General features: G+C 35.6%; 1 protein-coding gene across 7 annotated transcripts in view; it reads right to left on the bottom strand.

Moving 5' to 3' along the window:
* The window catches only part of LOC126297807 (protein O-linked-mannose beta-1,2-N-acetylglucosaminyltransferase 1-like), a 1,990,313-nt gene that overhangs the window by 46,596 nt on the left and 1,919,838 nt on the right, over nt 1-23,879 (bottom strand). For all 7 annotated transcript variants that reach the window (XM_049989012.1, XM_049989016.1, XM_049989017.1 and 4 more), the window contains 5 exons: nt 23,637-23,853; nt 18,592-18,719; nt 11,600-11,670; nt 11,132-11,392; nt 7,864-8,065 (listed from right to left, as the gene is read on the bottom strand). In XM_049989012.1, coding sequence (XP_049844969.1) covers nt 7,864-8,065; nt 11,132-11,392; nt 11,600-11,670; nt 18,592-18,719; nt 23,637-23,853 — 879 coding nt within the window. The remainder of the gene's footprint in view (nt 1-7,863; nt 8,066-11,131; nt 11,393-11,599; nt 11,671-18,591; nt 18,720-23,636; nt 23,854-23,879) is intronic.

Consider the following 23,879-nt stretch of genomic DNA (forward strand, 5'->3'; position numbering starts at 1 on the left):
GACTGTTCATATTCAAGCCAGTGGAGTTGGAGGCTATTTTGGACTGTTGTGAAGAGTATGTTCCTCAAATGAGTACAGTCACACATTGCTGTTTGAATACACAAGAAACTATGTTCACATGCTGGGAATTCATCCCTGCCCATGTTTGCTGCTGTATTTGTAGCTAGTCTTCTCAGTGTACAAAATTCAACACACTTCTCTAAGTTTGGAAGGAAAGCTCACCTCTCGTAGCCTGCTAACCTTACTATTTCTAATTTGAATGAAGTTAGTGTATTTAAATAATAGTCATTTGCAACTGACACTTGTCAGGCAATTTAACAAGGTGAGTCACATTTAATCATTCTGACCAAAGCTTATGAATCACGTATAAGCATCCAATGGCATCTCCCCACCATGCAACATTCATTTAAAGCCAAATCACCCACTGAGTTTTCAGTGTTCTCAATCACTCACTGCTTACACTCCAGCAGAGCAACTACTCTTTGATCATCTACAGGCCAAAAAACTGGTAAAATCTGTGAAGAAATCATCATGGCAGAGGACAATGTAATTAATATGAAAATGCTCCTCCAGTATCAGCAAACATGTAGGATAATTTTTGCACTACTCACATAAGAACAAAATGAGTACAGTAAATTGTATCTGTGACTACACATTCTGTTGTATTTTAAGCTGGCACAATGACATTTCACTGGTATAAACTGATGAAAACAAACAAGGAGGTTCAGTAGGTTCCTAACTTGTTTACTCACAAAAAGGCTGCATAATTCACATGCTGACAGATATTTCTGACATGCAGTACTGATAGCTCTCATGAAGATGAGATGTAAATGTTCTTTTTCAAGTATATCAGCTGCTTCAGTTCACTGAGTGCCGTGAGAGTATTCAGTGAATGTACCCTGGAAAGAAACTTGTAGAAAACACCCACTGCTCCCTTCAAAGCCAAGGTAAATGGATATAATTCCACTGGAAACCAGAATACATTGGAATCCATCATAATTAGATTTTATATTCAGCAATGAAACACGTATTTTATGGGGCAACTGTGAGTTAATGTGCCAGTGTCAACTCTGTTATTGTGGAAAAAGATGATCATGGATAGAGAGGAAAGAGAGTGACTGATGTGTCTTGACACGGGAAAGATAGAATGGATGTATTTTCACACTGCTTATTTATTTCCTTTGTTCATGGGTAAAAAAATGTAATGTTAGCTTTGAAAAATTGTGATCACACAACTAGAAATATTCGTTTGACCTAGTTTACACTGGTATGCCTTCTCTCATTCCACTTCCTCATGAATGTGTTTCCACAAAGGGATAGGAAACATCCACATTCTGCAGATTTATGATAATTCACAAGGGCCTGTAGGTAACAGTCAAAACATTTTCTGTCTATAATCTTCTTGGATTATTTTCTTGTAATCATCTTCCTCTTTCAAAATCAAATATGAAGAAATAACCCCACTGACTCAAAAATATACAGAGTCTTCATTTGACCATTGTGGTTGCTTTTCACACATTACTAAATCTAATATGATGTGCTTCCTTTCTCATAGATGTGCAGAAACTTGATGAAATTCTATGCCTCAGTTTTGTATTTGGTTATCCATCAATAATAAGTAAACATCTACACACCCATGGAAATTAAGATTTTGTGTGCTTGCTCCAGGAAGACAATGACAAAAGGTATCTATCTAAGAAGTTATTAGTTTCTTTCTTACAATGAAGATGCACGAGTTTTTGACACTCCTACCAGAGAATGTTGTTCCTACATTAAGAATAAACAGAAATTGGGGCATACAATCATAAGAATAATTAATTTGGGTACATATGATTTACTAATAACTAAATGAATATTACAGCTGTACACTAAGTTGATGAAAATTATGAAAGCCAATAAATTAAGAAAAAAAGGATTTATGGAAAAATATTGTTTTAAAAATGCAGTTAATTTCTATTGAGAAATATCATCACCCTAACCATTAATACAAACCTCCTCCTCCTCCTGCTGCAGCAGCATGCCATTAAGGAAGTTCTGCTTCAGCTTGGTTGGTATCTGTGTCCATTGTCTTCAGAGAGCACTTCGCAAACACTTTGCAGGTACAGCAAGAGGAGGCAAGGCCTTTCACATGCTGGTCGAGAACATCCCACGAATGATCAATATGATTAAGGTACAGGATCTGTTGATCTCCCCATTACTGGGTACTGTGCACCTCCTAGCACTGACTATTAGAGGTGCTCAGTGGGAATAGGAATTTTTCTCATGAAGACTGGTCCTCATTAGTTTGAAAATTGTCTGATGTGATGGTCTAAGATCCCTCCTAAAAATTGTGGTGTCACACTCACAGAGCTGTACGTTTCTTTCATTGGCACCTTTGTAGCAAGTAAGAATGCTCGCATGACAGGAATGAAGTGGGTAAGGCACTTCTGATAGGGTGTAACTTATTACTGGTTCTCTCCAGATCAGTGAGCATCAAGTATGGCTTCTGAAAGAAAACTAAGATTCTCTGTGAAGATGAGCAATTCCCACTGTCATACAGTTGACCCATTTATCATATTTGTAGTCACTCATTACTGGGATGCAGCTGGTCAACTTTGCTTTATCTCCATGAGGTATATTACATTTGCTAAGTTTCTTCTAGTGTGTACAGATTGTCAGAGGACAAACATACAAACATTTTTCAATTTAAATTTTTTTGCTCCTCTTCTTTTACAGAACTTCATATTTATATTGTTTTGACTAAGTATAATGTTCTGGCTCATATAAGCCCTCTAACAAAAGTGTGTAGAAACGTGTATGAGCATCTGCAAATCTGTATGCCTCATCATAGGCCAGGGGCATCACAGATAAAATTACCATCAAAGCTCATGTATTCATATTTTGGGATCAACATTAATTTACTTTTTTCTAAATCTTTTTTGTTTTGCAATTGTTTTATTTTTTCCTAACTTTATGCTGCACAGTATGTTTCTGGTGATGTTGTGGACTTGCTATTCTTCCCACAAGAAATATCAATGCCATTTGATTCTGTAAATTTTTGGCAGGTGAAACAGTTAAATCTAATGAATACACTAATAAACTTTCACACTTTTGATTGCTTGTTTAAATACCTATCCTCGTGCCAATATTTGCATTATCAGAGTTGAAAGTTAGTGTGTTTCATCTGACTGAATTCTTCCTGATATCCATTTTTATCTTAATGATCAGCCCTTGTATTTATTCTTTTTATTTGGTTTTTAACTCATTTGCAACACAAAGGAATCAGTAGCTTCCTGGCGGTGGCAGTATTTCTGTTTCAGATCTCTTTACATGCTAATTATATCATTACTTCTGAAGTGACTCAGTGTTTGTCTAAAGTGATTATTTATTCATTACTAGCATCAGTGGCAGACTACCTTTCCTGTTCTTAGTATTCTGTTTGATCATTTAATGTACAATAGTTGTGTGTTACAGCTGATCCAACAATAAAACACCAAGTAACTATATCACTTAAAATTTACAAACATTATGAAAAATGTGTCATACAGTCACAGAAGATACAGAAAATACTGTCATATTAGCAGAAACTCTGCCTGCTTTGTGCAGGTTATGGTGACATATAAAATCAATATGTGATATATTCATAAAATACACTGCAATAGGACAGTCTAAAAATATTAAGCAAAAATAATAGTGAAATGACAAGAAAGATGGGATTTCCTGATTTTAAACTGAAGGCCTACTTGAAAAACATTTGTAATCCTCTTTGTTGCTATTCACAAGTCAGCAGAAGAATTTCAGAACTTTTTTTTTCTGGATTAGTCAAAAGCAGACCCTTCTAAATCATCTCTGTGGTGTTAAGAGTTGTCATTTCATACTGCATTATTATTTATTTTATAGACCTTATCTTCATACTATAAGCAGTTTACAGTTCTTTCAGCACTTTTAAGTTACTATTAGATACTGAAGATTATTTTTCTTTCAGAAACTGGCAGAATCCATTGTAAGATAAGCTGGTTCAATCATTTAGGTATCATTATCTGAAGTTAATAATTCAGCAGTAGCTCAAGTGTGAGGTATGAGATGGAAACCACATTTATTTATATTGACATATTGCAGAGTTTTTACGTGATGACCACAACATGCTCAACTTCTTGTACACTAACACAAATTCTGTTGATCAATTTTTCTTAACTGCAGCTCACTGATCACTTATTCTTTTTATACATACACATTGTGACTTTCACCTGTTTTCATTATCTTCCTAATGTGAATGACTGTCTTCATCTTTCAGTTAGAATATTTTTTCAGCTTCTGCAGTTGTCATTGATTATGGAATACTTTCCCACATTTTATCGCACTTGTTCCAGATGCTTGAATACAAATATAGCTAGTCAGATTTATACAGTCCTCTACGAGTAGGTGCTCTGAAACATCCTTATTCTTTTATTATGTCATTTGTCCTATGTCATTAAATACAGGTTTAGAATAACAGAAATTTCATAAATTCACATCAAGATTTTTCCAGATTTCCTTTCTCAATCTGTACTCACCCTTCTATTCTTTTCCTCCCTCCATCTTGACTCATTTATTTAGTATCACACATTTCAAACCATATCCAAAAATAACTGCTGATTATTTCATTTCATCATCTTCTTCATCCTTATTTCTCTTCTAATAACATATCGTTTTTAAATAATGGCTCATCTAACCCCATCTTGTTCATATCCACCTTAAAATGTGTTGATTTCCATTAACATCTAATTGAAGTTTGCTATGAGCAGTCATTCATTTCAAACTCAGTTATAACAGCTGAATAACAGTCAACACTTAAGAATGTTGAAACACTGACTGAAAATGCTTTAAAATGTTGTTGCAATATCGCTATAAAACACTTTTAAACATTTGTAAAGTATGTCATTTTCTGTAGCAGAATGTTTGGCACATATATTTAAAACAGCAGATACTACTGACTGATATTTTCCTTAATTACCAAATATCCACCAACGACTTAAAAGATTATTTTTTAACTGTATTTTCACATTTTGCTGTTAATAATTATTCTTGTACATAGCAAGTGCAGTCTTGAGGTGTGCAAGAGTGATCACTTCAATGTTACAATCACAGTCTTGGCCATTACTTCCATCATCAAATGCTGTTCTAATCTAACATTTTGTTTCACAGCACAAATAACACTTTAAGATATTACTTACTCAATATGTCTTTTTTCCTGTAAGGATAGGTTTCTATTTCAGTGACATCACTACATTGTTTTACAGCTGAATTTTTTTATGTACCCTTTGCTCAAACATCAGTAACTATCTTGATCTTATTATGCATTGTTTTCTAATCAGCTATTGCACAAGGCTGAATAAGCCAGCAGAATTCCAAGTGTGTTCTGGTAAGAGGATAGAGAACATAAGTATTTCATTTCACCTATTTCACCATATTTACTTAACTGCCCTAAAAGTGCTTCTCGGTTTGTAAGGAAAACGCAGACAGTTGAACACATAGTTACGCACAAGTTATTTGCCTTCATTATTGATTCATATAGTTCTGTTCCGTTGATGCAAAGTTGCTTCAGAATGGCAACACATGGCAGGTCCCACATTTATGTCATCTTCTAGCACTAAAAGCAGACAAATTGTGTCACTGTAACATCACCACAGCATACTGCTCCGAATATAAACTTAAAGCACAGACAAATTTTTTAACTTCATCTACATCTATACTTCACAAACTAACTTCTGGCATGTGGCAAAAGGAGAAGCATGTTATTTTTGCTAAATTATACTCTATCTCATCAAACATTGTTCTTTATAAACAGTGCCCTATCAATTTATAATTTCCAGTCAGTACCCATTCCTCTTGATCCTATTCATTCATACTTTTTAAGTCTTGAGAATTACCCTCTTCCTTAGAAATGTAGTACATCGTCATTATTCTGCCACCTTGCACCATCATCTCTAATGAGTTCATCATCGATGGGATGTCAAACTTTATTCTTCCTTTCCTTTTTGCTGTCTCACTGTTTTGTGAAGTTTTCTCTGTTTGATCAACACTGAGTTACCATAACAACAGATTGCAGTTTTATTACACTGGTATGAATGAAATGCCATTTGCTAAGTAGATGTCTTCTGTTTCTCTCTGTTCACCTCAGCATACTGTGATCTGTAACAACCTTCTTTTTTTTCATCATTTGAGTGTATTTGCTGTGAATTAGGCCTCAGTAAATTTTTATACCTTGTTTGTGTTCATAAAGTACACTTTCCCATCAAAATTATACTTAAAGTGCATGTTTTTATTTATTTAAAAACAATGTTGTAAAATACACAAATTTCACTTGCAGTACATTGTCTTAATCTCACTTCATGTTTGTTCTTATAGTCACTGGGAAATGTAGTTCTCGATGTTTTGCACGTGGCATATGTTGTCTGATTTTCATTGAAAGCAAACATTGTTTGTTATGCTGATGTATTCAGATTGCTACCACAAATTTCATCATTCTGTTGCTCTGAAGCATTTTATTTGTATCACATTTGATACTACTCAATAAAGATGATTATGTTATTATGTGCATGGCTTTAAACAACTTGAAAACTGAATGTAGTTATTTAGTAAGACACATAAGGTACATACAATGAAATGAATCAATCAACTCTGTGCCAACTTTCACTTTTGCTTCTCTTATTATAACTCATTCATTGTATTTGCTGTTGAAGTTTTGTTTGATGGCAGGAAGGTCATGTAGCCATTGAGTTAAAATTTAAAAAAAAATACTAAATCAAGGAAAGCCTTTGTTGGTATCTGCTAATTTTTTGGTTCAATATACAACTCCGTATCAGCTGACAAATACGAATTATGAACATACCTTTCTATCTGCTGTATTTATATACTTAACAATAATTTGCAACTAAAATTTCATAAAGATGTAACACATTTATGAAGTGGAAAAATGAGCACAGAAACATTTGTACTGAGTCTGATACTATACTGTCTGCATCCAAAGACAATGGTAGTGGCTCACGTAATCTTCAATTTAACTCATCTTCCACTGATATATAAGAATGGTAGTGTTTTTAGCAAAGAATATTTCCTTTGGCTGTGGCCATACTGACTTGGCTATTTTGTCTTGATATGATAGAAAAAGTGTTAGAGATATATAACAAGAGGAAAAAGAGGAAGGGAGGGAGGGAGGGAGAGAGAGAGAGAATGTTTCTGTTATTAAAGTTAACACTGAAAATAAATGTTGCATCTTCATAACATATTTGCCAATAAAATTACTTGTGTTGACAAAATTTGCAAAGCATACTGTTCTTGCAACTTTAACTTAACAGAATGGTGACAACAGTATTTCTCAGTAATTCTATTCACCATTTGTCACAGTGCCAAAGTACATGTATATAAAGAGATTGGCATAGATATGAAAGAAACTGGCTATGCACAAATAAAAGACTTTTCTTCTGTGTGTCACATGTTCACTTATAATGTTAGCTATAATATAAGTACTTTTCACTGAATTTTCAGGTAACATTTCTCTTCACAGTGTGATTGATTCAGATAGTTACAAAATTAGTCATTACATGTGATCCGATAAACTAACAGTAGAGCAGCAAAATTACATTTTCAGTTTTCATGGCTGTTCAAATATCAGTCATAAATATTAATAATAACTGATACTTGCATCTCATCCTTTCAGATATTTGAAGTGGAATCAGCATGTTGCCTTTCCTTTTAATTGTGTCTTATCACAAACTCTCTTGTTAAGAGGTAGTGAAATAGACATTTCATGATCCCTAAATTAGATTAACAATTAGTCTCACTTCACCCAGAATCAGTGAGAGCAGGGTGTTTAAGGTCCTACAGCCTGAAAATTGCACTGACCTTCTCAGGAGTTGGCCATTTAGATTCCAGTTCATCCTTGTAAAGAGATCGTTTTAGTATCCAGCCAAGACCAGGCATTGTTTCTACTCTATATAGTAAGCTTGGATCACTACTTGTATGTTCATATCCTTGATCATTCCAGGCAGAGATGCAGTAGATTGAATCATCTTCCTCAAGCAATCTCAGAGTTTGGCTAAAATAACTGAAAAACAATAAGTTTGAGTTTTAAACACAGTTTCTCAATAAGAGTGGTATTAGATAATTATCTGTTATGTTCTTATTGTGATACACATATGTTAATTTTATAATTAATGGTGTCCAGATGTCTGGAGTGCACAATAAACACACAGAATAGTAACAGAGTGAGTTTTCTCAAAAGATGCACATCAAAGTGGCAGTAGTTACTCAGGCTCATTTTTCATATAATTATTGGTCTAGGCTTGTGGATAACAAACAAACAATTGGAGGAAAGCAGAGACATTGTATAAAGATCAGTTTACTGCCATACAACATGTCCCAAGCAGGTCAGGCTACATGTCATTAATTCATTATTCACGATCTATGAAATGTTTGGAATAAGTGATATCCATATGAAAGTGGCACACACTGTTTCTGTTTGCTAGCATTTCTCTTATGAATGTGCTGGATACAAGTCTTTACCTTATAAATTTTCAAGTTTGTAAACTTTTCTGTTAGGTGCAAGGGGCATTACAAAACTCAAGTTTCATTATTGTTTTTGAAAGAGAGGATGGTTCATGAGATGATGCAAACAAATGCCACATGAATCCACACTCATTGCTGGTTCAATCATGCAAGGGGCATCAGTGGATGAGAAATGATATAGATGCAGACCAGCATGTCCAGGGAAATGCGAGATGGGTTATGGGAAACCTGACCCCGAATCACAAGAGTAGAAGAATGGGAATCAGCCTCAATCACTTGATGTGGCACATGTGAGAGGGAAATGTGTTCCTGTTCTGAATCATCATAAGTGATGAGAGATGGGTGTGGCACTTTACCCCAGGATCCAAGGCTGCCTGAATGACGTGCAAGCATCCCAGTTCACTAGTGAGGAAAAAAATTCTGAGTGTCACACAGCAACAAAGGTTATGGCCACAATATTCTGGGATGTGAAAGGTGTGGTTCTCCTGGATTTCCTCCAGAAAGGGCCATCAATGCGGCATGATACTTGATATCCTCATGAATCTCAGGTCTGCCATTTGATGGAGAGACCAAGGCTCCTGAGTGAAGGTGTTGTGCTCTGGGACAACAACGCAAAAACGAACACAGCATGGCTCACACAGGACCAGATTTGTCACATGAGATCGGAGAAGTTGGGTCACCTGGTCTACAGCCCCAATTTTTCCCCATTGGACTTTCACCTGTTTTGGAAGCTGCTCTCAAGATGTCACTTCCAAACCAATTCTGAGGTGAAGCAGGCAGTGTGACAGTTCTTTGAATCACAGGGCACCGAGTTTTACCAGAGTGATTTCTTCAAACTGATCACACCCTCTGACAGACGTCTCAGTGTTGGTGGTGACTACTTTGAAAAGTAATACAAGGTGTATATTTCATGATGCCATAGTGCATTTCTTTTTGGCAACAAATTTTCTGGGTGAAAAAACAATGACAAAACTTACTTTCAGAATGTGCCTTGTATTACAATATTTACTATGGTAAAGCAAGAAAATATTTAACAAAGTGCTACAGGAAAAGTAAAAAATCTCCATAAATATACACTGTTCATAAAAATCAAGGAGAAAGTCATGTTATAATGGAGAAGAAATACTGCAACGAAGAAAGTAAATTTTAAGGTAATAGCTGACAGTGGTGATGTGAGATATGGAATAGAAAATATAACAATAATATTAAAAAATAAAGATGTCAAATAGAAATAGGACTATGGTTAAAAGAAAGGAAGGAAGGTAGATTAGAATTCAACTTCACATTGATATTGTGATTATTATGTACAGAAAAAGGAAGGAAAGAAGACTATAGTTGAGCTGCTGAAAGTATGTCTGTGACAGTCCATGGCTATGTTGCTAATGTTACTATGTGGAAATTTCTTGTTAAGTTATCTTGGTCGCTACTTGCTTGACTATGTGTGACCTTGAGTTATAGGGGTGGAGACCTAGGATCATCACCATTACAATGTTTCTGAATTCCAGAACTCTGATTGGCGTTAGAGTATCCACTCCACACAATGTACCCCACATGTGTGAGATGTCAGGGACATTCTTTCAGCTGCCTGACTACAGTGTTTTAATGTCCCCATTAGAGATGAAGCACAAGCTCAGATTGGGGAAGTATGGGAAAGGAAATTGGTAGTGCTCTTTCAAAGGACTCATCCCTGGTTAAATGGAGATGAGAAAAGTGGATTTAGAGCATAATGAGGAAAAAAGCAAAAGAGGACAGCATAATAAAAGGAGACAGAACCAATATCTAAATGATAATGCATTTATACCATGAAAGTTTTAGAACTTTTGCATACCTGAGAGTAAGTGAGACTTGGATCAGGAAGAAAAATTATGTTTAGTAGGAAGTCATGGCAAAATCAGAGAATTGTATTGTCAGTGAACAAGAAAATGGGTCTGCAAAGTATGCTAATTACGGAATTTAAGTTTCAGTTGTAATTTCTATGCTTATAGTTCTATGAAATAACTTTATGAATAACATCAGAATTTTTCTTCAAATTTTTTCAAGTACAGTAATGTGATGGGAGATCAACAGAACAGACTGTGTGAGCAAATGAGAACAGATGTAATCATAGAGGTGATGAATCATGAGAAAAATACTGCTACATTTCTTTGATATCAGAGTCAAAGAACAACCAAAATACACAGCTGTTTTGTGAGTTAGTGAACAAAAGATTAATTCAGACTTACAAAAGAAGACAATGAGAAAGCACACATACTACTTTTCAACACTAAGGAAATGAGAAAAAGAGTGGAGAATGAGTGCAAATAAAGAAAAAATGTAAATGGTGTAAATGTTGGATACTATGAGAAAAATGAGGAATAAAGAAGGCAAAAGATGTGAAACAGAAGTGAAGAAATGATTAGCTAGAATTACAAGGAAACAAAATGAAGACAAATAAAAAGAAAAGAGCATGTCTGATGTAACCTGCTATGCTTCAGTAGATGCAGCGATAGATTTTAACTGATATGTGTTACAATCTCAAAGCACATTTATTCACTTACAACACCTTCATCATCTTTTATCTTTTGTACCACGGAAAATGTGAATTAATAACTAAAGTAATTTTTACCTGAAGAAATCTGGAGACACATCTAAGTCTTCTTCTACAATAATTGCATATCTGGCCTGTGGGAAAATATTAAAGGTAGCTGTTAAAGAGGCCTTGTAATGTTGGGATATCCGTGCATTTTTAACTCCAATTGGTGTGTGCTGAATGCCTCGTAAACCAAACAGTTTAGTAACTTCCAGTGGTTCTTCAAAGTATCCATCAATGAAAACAGTAATCATTTCTGGGTTTGCACCACTGGCTGACAGAAGTGACCGCAACATTCTAAACATTAAAAATAAAAACACTATATTACAAAGATGTGAGATTTTCTGAGATTTTAGATTTATTGTATTCCAAAACTACTTGATAACTTTTAATTAGAATAAAATAAATATATATGGGGGAAAAGTGTACACCAAAAAAACAAAACTGTAAACCATGTTCCATTTGGGGTTGGGTGTGAAGTGGTTGAATATTATATGAAAATACCTGTATAAGTAATGTGGCCTGTTGCTGGCAATGATTGCAACTGGTACATCATGGACCTTGTTGTTTATTACCTACAAAATATTTTAAAATATGTGAGTTTGTAATGAATTATCCCAACTCTGGATTCAACACAAATACATTACCTAAAACAGAATATATTCATTTAAAACAAACCTTAAACTTAAGATTTATACTGCTATTGTCATGGACAAGAGTGCTATCAGTACTTAATGCTGTGAAGACATTGATATGAATATGATGTGAAATTTAAATCAGTGTCATCAACTAAAAGTTGGAGTCAAAAATGTAATTTTCTCAGAACTATTACTAATTTTTGTATACATATGTAAATATGATCATTATGAAAACTATGCACTGGACTTGTATTACAAATACAAACTGCATATACAACATCAGACATAGTTAAAATTATATTTTTATGACAAAATAATCCAAAAATGTACTGCAGTTGTTTAACTGACTATCAGTTCATCAGCATACATGATGATGCTGACAGCACCAATCAACAAAATGTTGTGTCCTTTGGATGCCAACAGCAAACAGTACAGAAATTGGTTATATTGTTATAAAATATGTTGGGAGGAATGAAGGAGCCACATCTTGTATATTTATACTGGTGGGCAGATCTTAAACACTGCACACTATTTTAAGAAGTTGGTGAATATGGAACAAATGTAGCAATACTAAAACAAACACTAACCAACTTTTTGCAATAGTTAAAAGTGTTGTTGTGGTCTTCAGTCCAAAGACTGATTTGATGCAGCTCTCCCCACTACCCTATTCTGTGCAAGTCCCTTCATGTACAAGTAAATATTGCAAACTACATCATTTTGCACCTTCTCACTGTGTTCACTTCTCGGTCTCCCTCTACAATTTGTAGCATCAACACTTCTCTACAATACTGAATTGGTGATAGCTTGATATCTCAGGATGTATCCTATCAACTGATCCTTTCTTTTAGTCAAGTTATGCCTCACATTTCTTTTCTTGCAAATTCTGTTTATTACCTCATCGTTGGTTACATGATCTACCCATCTAGTCTTCAGTATTCTTCTGTAGCACCAAATTTCAATAACTTCAATTCTCTTCTTATCTGTCTCATTTCCATATAAGAGTACACTCCAGAAAAATATCTTCAGAAGAGGTTTCCTAACACTTAAATCTATATTCATTGTTAACAAATTTCTCTTCTTGAGAAATACTTTTCTTGCCATTGCCAGTCTACATTTTATCTCCTCTCTGCTTCAGTCATCATCACTTATTTTGCTGCTGAAATAGCAAAACTCCACTACTACTTTTAGTGTCTAATTTCCTAATCTAGTTTGCTCAGCATCACATGATTTAATTTGACTACATTCCATTACAAATGTTTTACTTTTCCTGATGTTCATATGGTATCCTCCTTTCAAGAAACTGTCCATTCCATTCAACTGCTCTTCCAAGTCCTTTGCTGTCTCTGACAAAATTACAATCTCTTTGGCAAAACTCAAAATTTTTATTTCTTCTCCCTTAACTTTAACTCCTTCTCCAAACTTTTCTTTGCTTTCCTTTACTGCTTGCTCAGTGTACAAATTGCATAACATCAGGGGTAGGTTACAAACCTGCCTCACTCACTTCTCAACCCCTGCTTCCCTTTCGTGTCCATCAACTCTTACAACTGCTGTCTGCTTTCTGCACAAGTTGTTTATAACCCTTCACTGCCTACCTCTGCTACCTGCAGAATTTCAAAGGGTGTATTCCAGTTGGCACTGTCAAAAGCATTTTCCAAATGTGCAAAAGCTATAAACATAGGTCTATCTTTCATTAACCTATCTTCTAAAATAAGTTGTGGAGTCAATATTGCTTCAAATGTTCCTACATTTCTTCAGAATCCAAAGTGATCTTCCCTGAGGTGGACACCTACCAATTTTACCATTCTTCTGTAAATAATTCGTGTTAGTATTTTGCAACTGTGACTTATTAAACTGATAGTTCAGTAATATTCACACCTGTAAGCACCTGCTTTCGTCTTGAAGTCTTATGATATTTCATCTATCTCATACACCTTGCATACCAAATGGGATAGTTTGACATGGTTAGCTCTCCCAAGGATCTAGTTCTGATGGAATATCATCTAGTCCAGTGGCCTTGTTTTGACTTAAGTTTTTCGGTGCATTGTCAAATTCTTCTCACAGTATCATATCTCCTATCTCATCTTCATCTACGTCTTCTTCTCTCTCTATAATATTGCCCTCAAGTACATTTCCTTTGTATTGCCCTTCTATACACTCCTTTGGCCTTTCAGCTTACCCTTCTTTGTTTTTTCCTGGTTTTCCACCTGAATTTCTGGTATTTCTACAGCTGTTTTCCTTTTCTCCAAATTTCTCTCTTTAATTTTATTGGCATCATCTATCTTTTCCATTGTTATATATGCTTCTATGTCCTTACACTTGTCCTCTAGCTACTTTACATTTCCTGTCACTCTCATTTTTTAAATGTCTGTATTCCATTTTTTGTGCTTCATTTGCTACATTTTTACATTTTCTCCTTTCATCAATTAAATTCAATATCTTCTGTGATATCAAAGGATATCTATTAGGCATTGTCTTTCTATCTATTTGATCATCTGCTGCCTTCACAATTTCATGTTTCAAAGCTATTTATTTGTCTTCTGCTGGATTCCTTTCCCCTGTTTCAGTTATTCATTGTTAAATGCTCCCTCTAAAATCTCTGAACAACGTCTAGTTCTATCAACTTATCCTGGTGCCATCTCTTTAACTTTGTGCCATTTCTTCAGTTGTAATCTACAGTTCATAACCAATAAATTGTGGTCAGAGTCCACATCTGGCACTGGAAATGTCTTACAGCTTAAAATCTGGTTCTAAAATGTCTGTCTTATCATTATATAATAAATATACAAAGGAATTACACACACTGAATGAAAGCGGGTATTGATTAAAATCAAATGGAGAAGTTGAAAATTTGTGCTGGACCAGGATTCCAACCTGGGTCTCCTAAGCCATCCGAACATAGTGGTCATTGTAACTGCACGGAGTACACTAATATGTACCCCAACAAATCCAAATTCTCATCTTATACACGCACTACACATGTAGTGCTTCTTGCCCATTATCCTCATTACTCAAAGAATTTTGCTGATTCTCGTAAAAGTTTGAGTCTTGTGTCCATCTGCACTGAAGAGATCATTGTTGTTGTTGTTTTTTTTTTCTTTGACATGTCTGTTCTTTCAGGCATGTCTGAAACAACAGACACTATTGTGATCCAGCAATGCTGCCAAATCACCTTTATTTCCTGGAGGTAAATTTCTGAACTTGAGGTTGTGTGTGGTAATTCCTTGGATATATTCTGATTATTTTTCAGCAATTAGCGCTGCAAAATATTTAAGTTATGCCACAAAATAATAACCAATATACATAATTTTCAAGATTTTAACAGATGAAAGGGTAGCGTGTCACAAGAAAACTGATCCCAACAGTTCAAAATTGATTTCATTTTTGAATTTAGCACCTACAACTTACCAAAAATGTTGTTGGCTACTGAAATTGACAACAAGTATGTAGACTGAAGACATCTACAAAGTTTTAGATCATATATGGAGTTAAATGACCTGTACGTAGTGACTGCATTTTTTCTCGAATTTTAGCCATATTAATGTGTACAAATCTGTATTATGTGCTGAAAATCAGCACAGATTTATTAAAATAAAAGAAGGCATTCTTAAATGTTGTTATTTCTCAACATGATTAACTATTGATCATCGTGACCAGAAAAAAGTTATTGTGGGTTTAATATATAATTAATAAAATCTCACTTAATTTAGATACCAGCTGTCAGAGGCAGTTGCACTATTGCTTTATGTACTTACTGGGAATATATGTGTTGAGAATAAATCAAAACTAGATTCAACAACTGGATTTTTATAAAAATCAACATTTTTAATTCTTCTTCTATTTCTTGTGCCTTTGTTACGCATCAGTGCATGACTAGCATGGTTATTAACAGATTTGGGATGGTTAACACAAGGGGTGTCTGGATATCCTTCCTGTCACCACCCTGTTACACCCCAGGATGTCTGTGTGTAGTGTTATTCATTTGAAAGACAGCGAAAGTTTTCTAAATGTTTGTGAATCATGTAACTGAGGTGAAACTTGGCTACCAAACCAGTGTTCACATGCCGGTATGTGGGAAACTACCTAAAAACCACACCCAGGCTGGCCAGAACCCTGACCCATGTCATTAATCTGCCGGGCTGATTCGATCCAGGAAGTGGATCCTGGAAGTGGTGCTTCACATGCATGGCTATCTGGGTAGGTAAAATTCAATATTTTTTATTATAAATGAATACACAAGTCCCCACTTACAGCCAATTTACAGCACTTAAAAAAGTATGACAGAGCACTGAAAAGGTCATTTAATCATTAAGATTTAAGATCAGATGTATCACTAATGATTCACTTTCGTGCACGGGTGATAAAGGGGAAGACATTGTGTATATCCTTTGATAAATATGGAATATTTACTTGTAACCTTGGTCTTGTCTATCCTGTTATTGGGATTGGACAGTCATCTGGTTAGAGTAATGTTAGTTAATTACTTATTTAGGTGCAAGTTTGATTTATCATATTAATGATGAATATTATTAAATTTAATGTTTTAGTGAAGAGACAGAAGAAAAAAGATACAAGGAAGTATAGAAACTGCTGAGAAACAAGCTAATGAGATTAGATTTTATATTAAAGATTGCAGAACTGAAGTTTTTAATCTGGAAGTAACATATGTATTAGATTTGTATACCACTGTCAGTTAACACCTAATAAATTTGTGCATAAAGAATATCCAACATTCATCTAAAGCTGGAGACATGGTTAAGTCCTCCATCAAGTTTACGACAATGTTCAATTATTACACAGACCAAAAAACTGAAATTGATCACTTACAGTATAAAAATCTCTAGTGCTAAGAAAAGACAGCTATATAAGGAACTAAGATACAATAAAAATACTGACTCTGTAGAATAAGACAAAACAAAATTGTATTTAAGAAAGTTCTCAAGGCAGCAAAGCAGATAACAAATAATAGATTAATTATAAGACATGAGAATAAATCAAATGTAGTGTGATTAGTTGTGAAATCTGAATTAGGTATTAAAGCCTCAAGTTGTGAAATTTGTAAAATCGAACTTGAAGATGCAATTATTGCAAACTGATATCACATTACAGAATGCTTCAATGAATTCTTCATTAATGTAGTGAAATCAGATGTCAATATTGCAGATTTTGATGACAAAGTATGTCCCTTCAGACCAGATTAAATGTCTGATGCCTAACAAAGTATAAAACAGTGTCAGCAATAGAAGTAGAAAACATTATATTAACACTGAAAAATAAAAATTCTGTAGCTTGGGATGGGATACCCACAAAATTTCTTAAAAGTGCGCATAAAATAATAGGGCATAATAATAAACCAGTATTTTGAACACTGATGTTTCCTGAAGGTGCTAAAGTATGCAGAAGTAAAACCACCATTCAAAAACGGATCAAGAGAGGATATGGGAAAATATCATCCAATTTCTTTCCTTTCAGTCTTGTTAAAAGTATTTAAAAGTACTCCTGCCATCCAGATTAAAAATTTTATTGAAAAATATGAGATAATTTTGAAAAATCAATTTGGCTTCTTGCATGGAAATGCACAACAGATTCAATTAACGAGTCTCTTGACAAGATCAGCACATCATTAGATAATAAGAATAAAGTTGCAGGGATATTTTTTGACTTCACAAAACCCTTTGAGTCAGTAAATGATGCACTTCTTATCCATAAAGTTGACAGGTATGGAATTAGGGGGTGGTGTTCTACATTGGTTTACCTCTACCTGTGCAGTGAAAAACAAAGAGTTATTGCCTTTGCTAATGCAGCACATTATTATTCCAAATGAAAGCCTGTAACATGAGGTGCTCCTTAAGTTTATGTCCCAGGACCTATTTTGTTTCTATTCTACATTACTGATTTACAACTTAATATCAATGCATACAAGATCATTTATAAAGATGCTTTCAGCTCAGTGGATTAACCCTGAATATCACAAAAGCTCATACCATCCATTTTGGAACAAAACAGTCAACATCCCAGGAAATTAAAATAAACCTTAAGAATCAAAATCTAGAAGAAATAGATACTATGAAATTTTTAGGATTACACCTAAACAAGAATTTAAGTTGAATAAACATGTGGAATATCCAGTAAAGAAATTTTGTAGCTTCACATTTGAAATGAAAATGTTAGCTAATGACACTGACATGGGCAAAAGGAAAAATAGCATACCATAGTTACTTATTCAGCCACTTACAAGGTACAGGGGAAATTCAAACAACATTAAGCACATACTCAAATTACAGAAAAGAATCATTAGAAACACATGTACTGTGCATCCAAGGATATCATGTCATCAATTATTTAAAAATATGAAATAATTAACAGTCATAGCAATTTAGAATTATGAAAGGAAAATTGTTTAAATCAATTTCAAGAAATAAAGATTTGTATGCTCCCTGCTCATCATTTAAACTTTTAAGTCCAGACTCCCCAGTATTTGAGAATGAAAATTTACAAGAAGCTAAAAGCCAAAAACAATTTGAGTATGGACCTAGATTCACTAAAAGGAAAGCTACATGGTACTCTACTTCAGCAATGCTACAGCCCAGTTGAGGATCTCATGAAGGATGAACTGAATATTTGAGCATAATGTAGTTAATCAATTATCTTGTGTAAATATAGATGTTTTTTCACAAACAAGTTACATTAATGTTTGAGTATTACTCTATCTTATTAATTATAGTTTTATATAAGTGAAGTTGTGTTAACCATATTTTCACATGTATCCCATATTCTAATCAAATGATCAGCATCTGCATGTTATGAGAAGAATAAATCAAAGTTTCTTGTAATCAGAAACAGCACTACTATTTTCCTTACTGGTTCAGGGCTAAAAATTATTGGTGCAGGGTCTTGGCAGCTGCAGACACTTCCATAACCTTCAATGTGGTTACAAAACTGCCTTCGCCTTCTGTTTTCCTCATTGTCTGGCCAATAACATTCACTGTCTGTGGATCAAAAAATGTCAGAATTACATTAAAGTTATGGCTCTTGTAAAGAGAACACATCATGCTGGTATTTACTACGTATCATGTCCAGTACGTATCAATCATTGAAACCACTGCTGTCAATTTTAGAGTCAGAACAGGAGTTTAGCATATAAGGACTCAGGAAGAACTTTGCCATTCCAGCATTTACCTGATGAAACACAGCAAATATATACCAAACATATCAAGATTAGAATTTAAATCACTTCTGACTCAATATAAATCCATTATTTAACAACAGTTTTACTTTATGATTTCCTGTTTGTGTGGTAAAATGTAACATAGAGAAATATACAGTAAGTACATTGATTCAACACAACATGGTTCACAACAAACTACTGAGTGAGTAGGGCACAGTGCTCAGACACTAGACTTTCATTTGAGAGGACGGATTGTGTGGATTTAGGTTTTCATTAAATCAGTTAAGAAAAATGCATGACAATTCACTTGAAAAGGATGTGGCTTATTCCCCTGTCCTTGTCCAATCTGAGTTTGAACTCCATTTACAGTGACCTCCTTATCAAGAGTGTATTAAATCCTTATCCTCCTCCTGTACTTGATTATCTTTAAATTATATATATTTCACAATAAATTCGATAGTAATTGCCAATAATATGTGAAATTTGTTCAGGGTTGTGTAGAACAATAGTGAAGGTGGTATGACAATCCAAAACTCTGTGACAGTCTGTGAACTTGAACGCCGATTATTCTCAACATCACCACCATAATCTCCACCATAACCATCATCATGATAATCATGATCATCATCATCATCATCATCATCCTGTGTTTTCTATAACTTTCTTAGATTTTTGGTATTAGTCACATACTAATTGTAGAGTTGTAGTAGTGCAATGTTGGCTGTATTCTCTGATTTTCCAGTTAATGAGAGAAGCCTTTGATTCTTTTCTTGCACCAAATTGTTGATCTAGTCTAGTCTGTTGTAATCTTTAAATATACTGAAAAAGGTCAAATAAATACCATCAATTAACTCTTCATCTTTGGCTTCAAAACCCATAAGCAACTCTTGTACTGAGGAAATGAGGTTGCTACTCTTCTGTAGAAATTCATTACGAGCTCCATATGGGAAAGTTCTCAGTGCCCTTCTAAATGTGCGAAATATAAATAGTAAAATACATTTGTTCATGATGTCTCAATTATATTCATGACTGACACCGCATACCGTTAAAATTTAGTTTGTACTTTGGAGAGATACCTCCTGAGCATATTCTTGTACTTAATTTATTTTTTCTGCATGTCCATTGCTTTAGTGAAGTTTCCCAAAGTATTGTTGTTTGTTGTTGTTGTGGTCTTCAGTCCTGAAACTGGTTTGATGCAGCTCTCCATGCTACTCTATCCTGTGCAAGCTTCTTCATCTCCCAGTACCTACTGCAACCTACATCCTTCTGAATCTGCTTAGTGTAGTCATCTCTTGGTCTCCCTCTACGATTTTTACCCTCCATGCTGCCCTCCAATACTAAATTGGTGATCCCTTGATGCCTTACAACATGTCCTACCAACCGATCCCTTCTTCTGGTCAAGTTGTGCCACAAACTTCTCTTCTCCCCAATCCGATTCAATACTTCCTCACTAGTTATGTGATCTACCCATCTAATCTTCAGCATTCTTCTGTAGCACCACATTTCGAAAGCTTCTATTCTCTTCTTGTCCAAACTATTTATCGTCCATGACTCACTTCCATACATGGCTACACTCCATACAAATACTTTCAGAAATGACTTCCTGACACTTAAATCTATACTCGATGTTAACAAACTTCTCTTCTTCAGAAACGCTTTCCTTGCCATTGCCAGTCTACATTTTATATCCTCTCTACTTTGACCATCATCAGTTATTTTGCTCCCCAAATAGCAAAACTCCTTTACTACTTTAAGTGTCTCACTTCCTAATCTAATTCCCTCAGCATCACCCGACTTAATTCGACTACATTCCATTATCCTCGTTTTGCTTTTGTTGATGGTCATCTTATATCCTCCTATCAAGACACTATCCATTCCGTTCAACTGCTCTTCCAAGTCCTTTGCTGTCTCTGACAGAATTACGATGTCATCGGCGAACCTCAAAGTTTTTATATCTTCTCCATGGACTTTAATACCTACTCCGAATTTTTCTTTTGTTTCCTTCACTGCTTGCTCAATATACAGATTGAATAACATCGGGGATAGACTACAGCCCTGTCTCACTCCCTTCCCAACCACTGCTTCCCTTTCATGTCCCTCGACTCTTATAAGTGCCATCTGGTTTCTGTACAAATTGTAAATAGCCTTTCGCTCCCTGTATTTTACCCCTGCCACCTTCAGAATTTGTAAGAGAGTATTCCAGTCAACATTGTCAAAAGCTTTCTCTAAGTCTACAAATGCTAGAAACGTAGGTTTGCCATTCCTTAATCTAGCTTCTAAGATAAGTTGTAGGGTCAATATTGCCTCACGTGTTCCAACATTTCTATGGAATCCAAACTGATCTTCCCCGAGGTCGGCTTCTACTAGTTTTTCCATTCGTCTGTAAAGAACTCGCGTTAGTATTTTGCAGCTGTGACTTATTAAACCGATAGTTCGGTAATTTTCACATCTGTCATCACCTGCTTTCTTTGGGATTGGAATTATTATATTCTTCTTGAAGTCTGAGGGTATTTCGCCTGTCTCATACATCTTGCTCACCAGATGGTAGAGTTTTGTCAGGACTGGCTCTCCCAAGGCCATCAGTAGTTCCAATGGAATGTTGTCTACTCCAGGGGCCTTGTTTCGACTCAGGTCTTTCAGTGCTCTGTCAAACTCCTCACGCAGTATCGTATTTCTCATTTCATCTTCATCTACATCCTCTTCCATTTCCATAATGTTGTCCTCAAGTACATCGCCCTTGTATAGACCCTCTATATACTCCTTCCACCTTTCTGCTTTCCCTTCTTTGGTTAGAACTGGGTATCCATCTGAGCTCTTAATATTCATACAAGTGGTCCTCTTTTCTCCAAAGGTCTCTTTAATTTTCCTGTAGGCAATATCTATCTTAACCCTAGTGAGATAAGCCTCTACATCCTTACATTTGTCCTCTAGCCATCCCTGCTTAGCCATTTTGCACTTCCTGTCGATCTCATTTTTGAGACGTTTGTATTCCTTTCTGCCTGCTTCATTTACTGCATTTTTATATTTTCTCCTTTCATCAATTAAATTCAATATTTCTTCTGTTACCCAAGGATTTTTACTAGCCCTCGTCTTTTTACCTACTTGATCCTCTGCTGCCTTCACTACTTCATCCCTCAAAGCTACCCATTCTTCTTCTATTGTATTTCTTTCCCCCATTCCTGTCAATTGCTCCCTTATGCTCTCCTTGGAACTCCATACGACCTCTGGTTCTTTTAGTTTATCCATGTCCCATCTCCTTAAATTCCCACCTTTTTGCAGTTTCTTCAGTTTTAATCTACAGGTCATAACCAATATATTGTGGTCAGAGTCCACATCTGCCCCTGGAAATGTCTTACAATTTAAAACCTCGTTCCTAAAGCTCTGTCGTACCATTATATAATCTATCTGAAACCTGTCAGTATCTCCAGGATTCTTCCATGTATACAGCCTTCTTTTATGATTCTTGAACCAAGTATTACCTATGATTAAGTTGTGCTCTGTGCAGGCGGCTTCCTCTTTCATTTCTTTGCCCCAGTCCATATTCATCTACTACGTTTCCTTCTCTCCCTTTTCCTACTACTGAATTCCAGTCACCCATGACTATTAAATTTTCATCACCCTTCACTATCTGAATAATTTCTTTTATCTGATTATACATTTCTTCAATTTCTTTGTCATCTGCAGAGCTAGTTGGCATATAAACTTGTACTACTGTAGTAGGTGTGGGCTTCGTATCTATCTTGGCCACAATAATGCGTTCACTATGTTGTTTGTAGTAGCTTACCCGCATTCCTATTTTCCTATTCATTATTAAACCTACTCCTGCATTACCCCTATCTGATTTTATGTTTATAACCCTGTAGTCACCTGACCAGAAGACTTGTTCCTCCTGCCACCGAACTTCACTAATTCCCACTATATCTAACTTTAACCTATCCATTTACCTTTTTAAATTTTCTAACCTACCTGTCTGATTAAGGGATCTGACATTCCACGCTCCGACCCGTAGAACGCCAGTTTTCTTTCTCCTGATAACGACATCCTCTTGAGTAGTCCCCACCCGGAGATCCGAATGGGGGACTATTTTACCTCCGGAATATTTTACCCAAGACGATGCCATCATCATTTAATCATACAGTAAAGCTGCATGCCCTCAGGAAAAGTTACGGCTGTAGTTTCCCCTTGCTTTCAGCCGTTCGCAGTACCAGCACAGCAAGGCTGTTTTTGTTATTGTTACAAGGCCAGATCAGTCAATCATCCAGACTGTTGCCCCTGCAACTACTGAAAAGGCTGCTGCCCCTCTTCAGGAACCACACGTTTGTCTGGCCTCTCAACAGATACCCCTCCGTTGTGGTTGCACCTACGGTACGGCTATCTGTATCGCTGAGGCACGCAAGCCTCCCCACCAACGGCAAGGTCCATGGTTCATGGGGGGGCTCAAAGTGTTATAGGTTGTATTTTGCTTCTGCCACAATAAATAAATACAAGTTACAATCTTGGGATGGTTTTTCTGTAACTATAAACAAGAATAATCAACTTGACTGTACTACAAATAACAGCAGCAGCAGCAGCAGCAGCAGCAGAAGTAGTGGTAGTGGTAGTGGTAGTAGTAGTAGTAGTAGTAGTAGTGGTGGTGGTGGTGGTGGTGGTGGTGGTGTCCATAGGGGTTTGTTTGAGGATCTGTTTTATTACATCTACTGATATGGTGCATATTTACAATACAGTAGGTAGTCCTTACCTTCAGCAGGTACAAGGGGAATTTCTGCATGGAGCATAACTGGGGCTCCCCAGGTATTGAATTCAGTGCTTTTACTATAAGATTCGCCAAACATTTTTGAGCCCTTTTGTGTTACCATTGCCCACATATCCCTCCATCCTATTACTTGTGAACGCTTAGAGCCAAGACGTCTCAACAAATCTCGGGCAGGCTGTTTCATTTGAAATGTTCCTTCATCCTAGAAAAGACAGTAAAAGTATAATG

Source organism: Schistocerca gregaria, chromosome X (genome assembly GCF_023897955.1).
Source record: "Schistocerca gregaria isolate iqSchGreg1 chromosome X, iqSchGreg1.2, whole genome shotgun sequence".
NCBI classification, from domain to species: Eukaryota; Metazoa; Arthropoda; class Insecta; order Orthoptera; family Acrididae; genus Schistocerca; species Schistocerca gregaria.